The 12,220-nt window shown below is 47.6% G+C and overlaps 1 protein-coding gene across 1 annotated transcript; it reads right to left on the bottom strand.

The window, feature by feature from the left end:
* Positions 1-7,438: 7,438 nt before the first annotated feature.
* Positions 7,439-10,957, bottom strand: LOC136473352 (probable 2-oxoglutarate-dependent dioxygenase AOP1). Its single transcript, XM_066471003.1, has 4 exons — positions 10,734-10,957; positions 8,354-8,898; positions 7,930-8,254; positions 7,439-7,809 (listed from the first exon to the last, which is right to left on the bottom strand). Exons 2-4 carry the CDS (start codon positions 8,704-8,706, stop codon positions 7,525-7,527), a joined length of 963 nt encoding a protein of 320 aa, XP_066327100.1. The 5' UTR covers positions 8,707-8,898; positions 10,734-10,957; the 3' UTR covers positions 7,439-7,524.
* Positions 10,958-12,220: the final 1,263 nt, after the last annotated feature.

The raw sequence follows: 12,220 nt of genomic DNA, 5'->3' as shown, positions 1-12,220 counted from the left end.
ATCTCTTGGCATTGCACTTTCCAGCCGTCACGGTCTTTCATCATGGCCTCCAGATGCTTCTTTGCATTGATTTTTATAACTGCAAACCGCACACCCTGTTAAGACAATAGACCACGCCAAACTATGGTAGGCAACAAAAATGAGCAAAGGCGGTTGGACAACTTACCTTTCAGCTCCTCTTTCATCTTGATCGTGTGGTCCCGAAGCTGCAACTAGTCTTGCGCTAGTTTTCTGTTGTCCTCATTTAGGTGATCACACTCCCCGACCACACGACTGTTCTCTCAGAGACGGATCACTTCAGCTTCTAAGCCTGCACTACTGTTGTTACTACCAACAACGCAACAACACTTGTTAGTAGCCGGTATGATAAAATGGCTTCTTACTTGTTCTTTCCCGCTCTTTCTTACTGAGCTGGATGACCAGGTTCTAGTTCTAGGAATCTTGCACCATCTTTTCATGATCAGCGGCTTCAAGTCACTGGCGCAAGCGGTCACCTCCGTCGTCAACTCCTTGTTGATTGCAACGATCCCCTCGATCTAGTTGAAGCATTTCTTGCAGTACCTTGCGGTCTTCATTAAGTCCTGTGTGCAGATAGCTAAGTAAGACAACTACAACTAGACCGCAAGACCAGGGGGTGAAGAGAAGCTTACCTGCACTTCCGTAACAAGCCGCTTCGCCGCCCGTTCAACTTTCTTGGTTTCTTCGACCTCCAGGATTTCCTCATGGATAACCCATTAGTCGTTCCGCCAACACGACACATAAACATGTTGTCGCTTGTCTTGCGGATGGCCCAGGACCTCCTCCACCTCGTCCTCTTCGGGCTCTTCTTTGGGTCCTAGTGCTGGCCCGGTGCCAACAGCATCTGTGATCACCACAGCCTTCCCATGAGTTGCAGCGTCGGTAAATGTGGTATGTGCTCTCACCTCCAGCTGCTGCTCCTTGGTCTGCTCTGGTACCCTCGACGCTAAGGTGTTGCCCTCAGTAGGTTTAGCGCTCGGAGCACTCGTGCCCGGCTCGGCTGGTCCCTCGACCACCTGCTCAGGGACTGTTGTCTGACTGCTCGCTTGTTGAGGCCCTGATGGATCTTCTACTATGGCTTCCTCAGTGGTCGACTACTGGGTAGTCTGCTCTGTACTTATTGGTGGCACCACGCCACTTCTGGCTAGCTGGTCTGGACTTTCTGTGGACGCTGAGCTAGTACATCCGAGATAAGTTCAGAAAGCAATCATATTAAATGCAAATTGCTAACTTATATCAAGGTTACAAATACTTACATGTTGGAAGCATGGAATGATGTGGAGAAGGCGCGTCTCTTTGGCCGTACTTGCTCCACGTGTTGTACGGATGACTCCTGGTCTCCCTCTACATCCAGCACTGTCGTTGGGCCTTGGTGCTCAACCCCTCCGCCACTTGTCCTTCGCGTTGCAGTGGTCGGTGGCGTGCTTGGTTGAGTTGTCGCTCCCATCGCCGGTCACGTTCCTTGCCCAGGTACTCCTGAGGTCGACCCAGCTACATCCTTCATGGCCATCGGCGATGTGAGTCCCACAGGCGCGGAGGACCCACCTTGCTCCATCGATTTCAGTTGCTTCCTCCTTTTTCGAGGGACAAGTTGAAAGGTGTCTGCATCTTCTCCCTCCTCTGCGTCATCATCCGGCCAAGCAAAAATCACCTACCGATGCTTGCTGGCTAGGTTCTCCTTCGGGTCCTCCTCAGGCTCATTGATATTTAGCGCTCCCCCGGTGAGCAGGGTGGTTACTGATCTCTTCTTTGACTATTTGGGTGCAGCTGGCCGCTTACCAGTAGCTTTGGCCGCTGCCTCCTCTCTAGCTCCGAGCTCCACCCAGTCGACGTCCTTGTCCTCGATCTCAACGCTGGTCTGGGTGGTGGGATCAGCTCCTTGTGGCCACTCTACTCCAGGGGGTGGTGACACAAACACTGTCACTCTATCCCGACCATTAACCTAGGTAACAAAAGGGAGTGAACATAGTAAGTTTCCACTTACCCTACCACAATATAAGACTATGGGTACGTGGCAAGACGAGTTACCTTTGGGGGAGGTCGGGCAAGCTTGAAAGCATGCTCGATGTCGCTCAATCTGGCATAATTTGGATCGGCTAAGTTAAATAGCTCGCCAATTCTAGCTTTGACTTTGATTTTGTCAAGCGCCCTCTGCCTCATCCTCATCGGATATGCACTCCCTTGATACTCATAGCCAGGATGTACCCTCCTCTGGCAGGGCTGGACCCGTCGATTGATGAAACTCCCGACTACGCTCGGACCATCTAGTTTTTTCCATGAGATCATTCCAAATATTTCTAAGATCTCTCCCAGATGCTCGGGCCTCTCCGACCAGCTCGTCTTCTTCTATGGAATGTAGCTCACGTCGCACAGCGTGATCGTGTTCGGCTCTTCGTGGATGTAGAACCATTTTTTGTACCAGTCATCGAGCGACATGTTCCATGGGTAGTGCAGGTACTAGGCTTTCATGCCATCACAGAGGTTGAGGTATACACCCCCGGCTATCTTCGAACCACCGCTTCCTTTCTTCCGCAGACAAAAGATGGCGGAAAAAATCAAAATGGGGCTGGAAGCCGCCACACGCTTCGCACAGATGAATAAAAGTGGCAACAAGGAGGATCGAGTTGGGATGCAGATTGCAAATCCCAATCTCGTAGTAAAGACAGAGCCCCTGAAGAAACGGATGCATCGGAACTCCAAATCCCCGTTTAAAGAAATCCTCGAACACCACGATCTCACCTGGTTGTGGATCAGGGTACCTCTCGCCCTCCGGCGCATGCCATCCTGCGAGCTCTTTGTTGTGGAGTACCCCCATGGTGACGAGGTCTTCAATGGTCTGCTCGTTGCTGTTCGACTTCCACCATTCCTTCGCCATGACCCCTGTTTTCTTCTGAGCATCACTTTTTTCCATTTCCTTTCGTTTTCCGCCTCTGACTCTAGCCTTGCTGGTGAACGGGGAGTGTTCTAATCTTCAACAGCAGCGGGGGATTAGCAGAGGAGGCAGTCGAAGCGGTGGCGGATTGATTGGTGGTGATTTCGGATGTGTTAGGGTTGGTTGGCGAGAGGAAGACGAAAGTTGCGGTTGCGAATGGCAATGGAGTTCAGTAAATAGTAACTAACCTATCATATATCTATTTAACCCAAGAGTTATGCCATTTCGTCTGTCCGGGATTCTTGGGGGACGTGCGCACGCGTCGTAGACAGTTGTTTTCACGTTTGCAGTATTACTCAGCCTCGAGATCTATGCCAATATATGCGCCTCTTCGTTGCCAGTGGGGGAGGGCCCACGCTGACGCACCTACTGACGGGTGCCACACAACTGTTTGCTTGACAAGACAAAAAGGCAGTATGATGTGCTATACCCGTCTACTTTTTTGACCAGACGTGTCAGAACAAATAAATAAATAAATACATAAAATAATAGTAAAACTGGCATATGGTTTTTTGCCACACTTTTTGTGCTTGGGGACTGTCCCGACCACCCTCGTGCTCGGGAACTGTCGCGACTATCCTTGTGCTCAGGGACTATCCCGACCACCATCGTGCTCGGGGACTGTTCCGACCACTCTCGTGCTCGGGACTGTCTCGACCGCCCTCGTGCTCAGGGACTGTCCCGACTACCTTTGTGCTCGGGGAGTTTCCCGACTATGGTTATTCTCGGGGATTTGTCATTTTCCCCATGCTGCGCTCGGGGACTGCCCTGACCACTCTCCGACCATTGCTCGGGAACCGCTCTCCTCGGCTACATTTGATTTGTACTCACATACAGTTGAGAGGCATTTATTTTTTCTCACTTAGACCTTGCTACAAGGCTGATACCTCGCCTTCCAGCAAGCTCGGGGACTACATCGGTACGATGCACCTGTCGGTGCAGCTCATATCACTCGTACGATGATTGGATTCTCAACTTAACTGGAAATTCTTTTTAGACCTTGGCACCACGTGTCTACGTCACCTACTACCAGGCTCGGGGACTAAGTGGGCACACTTCACCTTGTGGTGAATGTGCTTATTTTATTGACCCCTACGCTCTGACTATAGGCCATAACTACTACTGTACAAGGGTCACTTACATTTCTTTTAAGAAATACAAGTGGGCACACTTGATTAGGAAAGAAATCTTTTTCTTTTTTCTTTAGAGCACCATGCATTCTTCGGACAACCGGAATCTTTGGCTATAATCGTGGTCTACTGTTCTCTGTGCTGACTAGAATACTGGCACATTTGCTTGGTCAATGTTTTAACCAGTTGGAGATGACATGAAGACAGACCGCATTAGCCGAAGAAGATCAAACGGCGTGTCGCAACATAATACATGGTGCTCGGGGACTAGCTATGGGGGTATTAACCCCTATACCCTTATGGCTAGGTTTGGGCTGGCCTGGACCAGGGGGTTCGGCCCACTAGAAGACGACGCGTGGCTTAGCCGATCTGCTCGGAGTCCCGCGCAAGAAATCAAGGTAGACTTAGAGATCAAGCAAGATTCTGGTCGGTTAGAATAGGAATCCTTATCCGGCCACCTATGACAATTGTAACTGGTTAGGATTAGTTTCTAGATCTGTAACCCTGCCCCCCAAACTATATAAGGCGGGCAGGGAACCCCTCTCAAAAATCATCTCATTTACATACAGCAATACAATCAGACGCAGGACGTAGGTATTACGCCCTCACGGCGGCCGAACCTGGATAAAACCTCGTGTCTGTCTTGCGTCACCATCTCGTTCGTAGCTTGCGCACCTGTCTGCCGATAATCTACTACCTTGGGCATACCCCTAGGTAGACTACCGACCATATTTCGTCGACAAATGGGTAGGCTCACTAGGGTGTATTCTCGATAGAAATGGCCAAGAGAGTGAGCCCAAGCCGGTTACTACGGTTATATAGGGGGCCAAACGAAATAGAGCAGTTACCCCCTCACTGCACTGAAACACGGGGCGACCGGACACGCCGGTTGAACTGACCGGGCGCACGCCACCTAGCATCCGGTCGCTGGAAGCGCGCCACGTGTCTATGCTTTAAACCAGCATCGCCGGATCTCAACAGTCAAGTGACTCAGCGCCAACAACTAAGTGAAGACTGGACGCGCCGAGTCGAGACCGGACGCATTGCCCCTACGTCCGCTCGCATGTGCCCGAGCACCCAACGCGCCAAGACCGGACGCGACTCTCCGCCACCTGACGCTGCGCCATTGTGGAGTCAGGTCGACTCCAGAAAGCATCCAGAGAGGGATTTCGATGACAGGACACATTAGATCATGCATGATCGGACACGATGCGGGGTCCAGTCCTCTCTAGCCTCGCGCACCAGCCCACGTTAGCGTACGTCAGCAACGACCGGACACACCCCTTCTGTGTTCGATCGCTTCAGCCGCTTAGGGTCCGGTCACAAGACTGAGACCGTGCCCTTCTGCACTGTTGACCGGACGCGCACGTCCAGCATCCGGTCCTGCGTCCGATCGCAGGAAACACCACCTCCTCAACTCCAACTTCTTGACCCTTGCTCAAATGTGCTAAACACCAAGTGTATCACCTTGTGCATGTGTGTTAGCAATTTTTCACAAATATTTTCATGGGTGTTAGCACTCACTAGAATCTAAATGCATATGCAATGAATTAGAACATCTAGTGGCACTTTGATAAGCGTATTTCATGTCGAGTTTCACCCCTCTTAATATTACGGTTATCGATCCTAAACGTGATCACACTCACTAAGTGTCTTGATCACCAAAACAAAATGGCCCTATCAAATATAACTTTGCCTTCAGCCCATTTTATTTTTCTCTTTCTTCTTTTCCAAGTCTGGAGCTTGATCACCATCACATGTCCATCACCATCATCATGGACTTCATCTTTGCTCCAGCACTTGGATTGGACCATCCTATCTGGTCTCACTTAGATACAAGGATTAGTCCAAATGGGTTTCATCAATTATCCAAAATCAAACTAGGGCTTTCACACATGAAGACCTTAATTCTATGTGGAATCTTGGCTTTCCAGGGATGATCAAATGGCCTGCATGAATCGGAGCGGGTCAAATGATCATAAACAGATTTAATAGAGAAAATTTGTATTTGGTCCATCTCCATGAAACACTAATCTTCCTCATCAAGTAAGTTCAAGGTACCCACCGAATTTTGGACCTAATTCCCTTACTTCCTCAACATATCTGGCAGCAACGTTCTAAAATTAAGTTGTCCTTCATTTTCCCAATAATCTTTTACATTTATTTCCTTATCATCACAAAGTTCAAAAGGGGGCACATGGCAAACAAAGGTGTATCAACTATCCATCACTACCAAAATGGTGGACTTCTCCTACTGTTTTTAAGTAGTAGTAAAATACTAACACTAGCCATAGCACATGGGAATCTCAGTAGGAGGTATTTAGTAGGGAAAATTTATACTAAATTTTGAATGCTAAAGCACTAGGAGAAGCCCACCTCACTAAGAGAAGTCTAAAATTTTGGTTGTGCATATTCCATAAATCAGTCCATAACAAGGCCTATCTAATATATTGACTGATAAACCTTGTTCTCTCAATATGGCACACACCTCTCGACTTTAGTTTAGATGTGATTGATCTCACCAACACTTATTTGAAGTACATTGTACATCAAGTGTCTCTAGGAAAATAGCAGAACTATCTCTGTCCCCTAAAAAAATATCATCTTAGGTTTGGAGTAAGTCAAACTTTCTTAAGTTTACTGGGTTTATAGAAAATAATATGGACATTTGTATCTTTAAATAGGTTTATTATGAAAAATATGTTTTGTTATTTATATATTGATACTTATTATACATATAAATATTAATATATATTTTTTTTATATATTTGATCAAAATTAAGACTAATTGACTCCTCGAGAATTAAGAACCATATTTTTTTTGGACTTGGAAAGTATGTTTTAATTTGGGCTTGTGCAGTTATTGTCTACCGAATGAAACCACCAAATGATTGCTATTTCAGAGCGGTGGTTGCCTTTGGGACCTGGTATATGATAGGACGGAGTGGGCACATGGACAATGTATGATGTTCTTCTGTGAACCCCACCCATAATTTAATGTTGCGTAAATATTGTTAACCTCTCTATTTTACTACCACTGATGGCTCCCCGCCTCCCCTTAACACTCATGTGAAGCTCCACCTCTGAATCTAGCTAGCACCGTGCTCGTCATGTGTTGTGGCGCGGTGCCCTCTTCTAATATTTACAGTTCTGAATTACTTTTGGATAGCGACTGGTATTTGTTTCTGCTGTTCTTGGACCCAAATCAGAAGCTGTTGCAACAATTGTTTCTCTGTGTTGCACCCAACTGTGTTGGATGGGAAGCTATAACTTTCCATCGCAAAGGAGACAACTGTGTGTAAACTGCAAGGTGATATTCTCAAAATATCCATCGGTAGCCAGATAACTAGTATGGATAAGATAACGATCGATAGCGACTTATATTGGTAAATAAAGGTTCGGATGGACATTATTTGAGCAAGCTATAATAGGAATTGAATACAATCATGAGGACGCCATGGCTCCGACGACCTTGTCCTTGTCCACTCCACAATAGACCTTGAGCGGATCGCTGAATTTGAGCCCTTCCTCCGAGTAACGCCACTTGGAGTACTCCTCGTGGCGCAGCGGGTTGTACACCAGCGGATGCTCCGCGTCGACGAGGTCCTCCAGCGCGCGCACCGCGACGCCGTCCTTCTGCCGGCGGGCGAACAGCACCGAGAACCGCTCGCGGTTGCTCGGCGTCCTCACGCGGTGGAGGCACGCCGGCACGCGCCCGTTTGTCACGACCTGCACGCACATACACACGCAGCGGCGTGTGCAAGTGAGAATCAATGGCGCGAGAGGAATGACAATGAGGAATCAGCAATCGCGTGAGCAACTGAGAATCAATCTCGGATCGGATCGTACCCTGAACTGCTCGCCGGCGACGAAGGTGAAGGTGCCGGTTTCGGCAGGGACGGCGACCCAGCGCCCGTCCCCGGCGTGCAGCTCGAGGCCTTCCACCTCGTGCTGCACGATCGCGGTCACCACGCTGTCGTCGCAGTGCGGCGGCATGGACATGCTGCTCTCCGTGTCCGGTGGCACGCCGTAGTGCGACAGCCGGATGCCGTGGCCGAGCAAGCCAAAGTGGGCGCCGATGCCCTCCGCCCGGGCGCCGAGGCCCTCTAGGACCAGCGTCTCCACCATCTCCTCCAGCATCATCATGTTCTTGGCGAACGACACGACCGTCTCACTGCGCGTGGCCGCCCGCAGGCGGACATCATCGTCGGTCTGTTAGAGCAATCGATCGAGCATCAAAGTTAAAGATGGCCAAGAAGGATGCATGTCTCACCACAACTCCGGGTTCCCCTCCGGCCAGAGGATCTCGGCGAAGCCGCGGACGCTGGCGGCGTCGGTGGGCTCCCCGACGCGGAGGCTCTCCCAGGCCATGCCGGGGAGCTGGCCGATGTAGCCTCTGAACTGCCCCTTGTCCGACACCGTCCGCTGCTTGACCTCGAGAGGGAGCGCGAAGAGCTCCGGCAGGGCACGGGAGAAGAGCGCCCGCCGGAGGTCCGCGCCGAGCGCGTCGTGCGCGACCACGACGCAGCCGTGCGCCACCATGGACGCGGTCACCGCGGCGCGGGCGGCCTCCCACCCAGCGCCCCCGGGCACCACCCCGCGGAGGTCAACCTTGGCGATCTCCATCTCTATGGCTCGCGCCTCGGCCGGATCCTGCCTCTACTCGATCTGGCTTGTGCTAAAGGAATCTTTGCTGTGCTTCGCGGGAGGTGTAGTGGCTGCAGAAGTCAGCGGAGTAGGTGCGGCTAGTTCGTCATGTGATGCCGCTAGCTGGCGCCATTTTTATATTCGGACGAGCAAATAGTGCTCGTCGTTTCCCTTGGGGCAGAACAGAGAACTTCTTTAGAAAAAAAATATTTGTGTCAACTCTTTCTTTTTTTTTCTTCACTAGCAAAATGTACTCGTACGGGAGAAAAGCAAAACAATTGATCGTTCATGCGATATGACTACATTTTATCCTTAAAAAATTTTTAAATCTAATTTATTTCATGATCATCATGACATCTATAATATAAGTTAATGTTGGTAATAATACGACAATGTCCTATTAAGCCGGTATCCAACCAAAAAAAAATCTTGATAGATCTTTTTTCTCCCGTTGCAAAGCACAAGAATATTTAGATGTAAATATATTATAACTTTAATTTTCATACTATTCATACGATGTTACACTTATATATTGAGCCCTTTTGTGACTTATATATTGAGCTCTGTGACTTTTTTTGAACACCCATAGAAATATATAAGTTATATTCGATTAAAGTCAGAAGGAGATAGTTGTGGACATGTCAAGCATCGGTATGTTCTCCCATGATTATAATGGGAGACCTCTCAAATTTTCATATATCAGCTCTTATCAGACATTGCAGAGGTACATTTATTTAAACTGAATTAGACAATAAACTGTTTAAGATTTCAATTCACTGTTTGATTAGTTGGACCATTAACTAATCTTGATTTTAATAAGAATACAAGGTAGCGTGACCATGCGTTACTACAGGACAGTAAAACTTTTGTACTAAAAGTACAAGGATCGCACGATAAAATAACAATAATATAAAAATGTTAAAGTGACATTTAATCCAACAAGCAAAATTCGTGAAATTAACATCGTCACGGAGTGCGCGACGTCGTAGGCTCACCGACTCGGTAAGGGCCAAGCGACAACCTTGCCCATACCTATAACAATCCAAAACTTAATGCATTAACTATGAGTTTACGAGTAATCAAGTATGTTTTAGAGAAAGAAGAATCGATGTGGTAAAGATAGAAAGGATAAATAGATCAACAAAACTATCAGAAGTCATGAACTCTTTAAGGTTTTTCCTAAGCAGCTAGTTCTCAGTTTACTATACAATGTCAAATGATTTGTGCATCCACCAGATAGCAATCTGGACACTAATAGACTTCGATCACATTAGAGAAGTTGCTGATGCCAGACCTTAATCTTTGTCCAAGAAAATACAAAAGATATGCCCTATAGCAATTGTCACCTATGTGGCTGGTGTACAGTAGTCACTGATGATACTTCTCCTTATCCTTGGTCGCTCTTGGAGGCTGCAACTTCACGTCACCATTGAAATTATAACATTCAACATTCAGGAATATACATATATGCAGTCATGCACGCACACTACAGATGGCTTGCACACACGTTGCTTTAATTTGTTCTTCTCATGAGAAGCTACATGCTTCTGTCAGGACCAAAATGCTCGGTGTCCATGCGGATACCTACCAAAGTCGACAATGTTTGATCGGAGTTCACATGTTCTTAATGTAGCAGCTATAAATTTAACGTACGGCAGCAATGCCATGGGAGCAGCTTCAGCATACATATTATCTACCAAACATATCTAAGATACATGTCTAATGCATAATCAACAAAATCGATTGGTCCTAATTATTCAACCGTGTATTGGGGAAACATACAGAGCTGCCATGGAAACATACAGAGCTGAATTATTCAACTTCAATTTGGTTTCAATTTCAACCGTGCCATTTCACTCCTCATTCAGATAGGTTTCACACATAATCAGCAAGTGCAGGCAAAGAAGCATGTGCAACACATCCAGATTAGCTCCTCATTCAGATAGGTTTCGCACATCCAGCATCCAACGCAAGAAGAAGAGATGGGGATTAGGAGAGGAAGGTACCTGTCATGCGGCTGTCCTAGCCCCCACGCGATGCAGCCAGGGCCTATCGTGCCCGTGCATCTGGCCACGCCGAGGCTGAGCTCGCAAAAATTCGCTGCTGATAGGAGTCCGTCGTGAGAGGGAGCGTCACCGGCGAGGGAGGAGCTCCGCCGTCGCCGGAGAGGAAGGAGCGCCACTACCGTCGGCGAGGGAGGAGCGTCGCCGCGGCCGGGAGGGACGAGCGCCGTCGGTCGTCGGGGGGAGGGAGCGTCGTCGGGCGTCAGGTCACAAGAGAGACGAGGGGGGATTTTTCTTTTTTTATTAACCGCGGTATCGCAGGGGTCGGGGTGGACAGACGGACGAACCAAAACAAATATCGCAGGGGTCGATGCATGATTATTGTTTCCTTCCATGCATGTGGCCTCAGGTGATCGATTTGTTTCCTTCAAAGCAGGCAGGGATCCTTTGAAGAACATCAACATTCCTCCCTTCCAGGGTAGCATGATTTCGATGCATGATTATTGTTTCGTTCCATTTATGTGGCCTCAAGTGATCGATTTGTTTCCTTCAAAGCAGGCGGGGATCCTTTGAAGAACATCAACGTACCTCCCTTTCAGAGCAGCATGATTTTGATGTATGATTATTGTTTTCTTCCATGCATGTGGCCTCAGGTGATTGATTTATTTCCTTCAAAGCAGACGGTTATCGTAGGCGTGGGCAGATGGACGAACCAAAATAAATGTCGCACCAAAAAATATCCACGTTTTATTCTTTTTAGTTGTAGGAGATAAGTTTCGTGTCTAATCAAAACTGCATCAACTAATAATGATTTTTTTTGTTTCTTAGAGATAGGAATAGGCAAAGATCAATGGTTCAAAAGTCCATAACATTATATATATTATTTGTTTTTTATATTTATATGAGAAAAAACATTGTAGCGAAAGAACGAGTAAAAAATCAGACTCAAAAATCAAGAACAACAAAAAAGATTGAAAACAGGAAAACCATGATCGGAAAATAGAAACTGACCCAATCACCGACAGGACAGGAAAAAAACGTAAACAAAAAAAAGAAACGCAAATAGAGGCTGAGCCAATCAGCAAGCTGAACAAAAAGGAAATAAAGAAACGGAAATGGAAAAAGATTGGGTGTCTTGCGGATTTGCTATTGAGGGTGGATGTGCGTCGTGTCTCTTGCTTAGAGGTGATAGATCCAATATGGATTCACATTAGATTTGGACTTGGGCTCGTAGCTGTGAACGGAAATTATTAGTAGGGTAAAGTTGGATAAAAAATTAGGGTGGCCCCGTACATTGCAACGGGAGAAAATAAGTTATCGAATATTCATAAAAACAATCGTCTGCCTTTGTCGTTGTCAAAGGCGGGTAGTTGACAACGTAGATGGAGCCACATTAGAGCCGCCCATCTTGTCGGTGCAGAACGACGCATAGTGTCGTAGTGAATGGAATCACTCGCCGGCGTCATCCGACCTCGTCACCTCAATGCAGC

The sequence above is a fragment of the Miscanthus floridulus genome, chromosome 8 (genome assembly GCF_019320115.1).
Source record: "Miscanthus floridulus cultivar M001 chromosome 8, ASM1932011v1, whole genome shotgun sequence".
Taxonomy (NCBI): domain Eukaryota; kingdom Viridiplantae; phylum Streptophyta; class Magnoliopsida; order Poales; family Poaceae; genus Miscanthus; species Miscanthus floridulus.
This window is presented reverse-complemented; position numbering and strand designations above follow the sequence as displayed.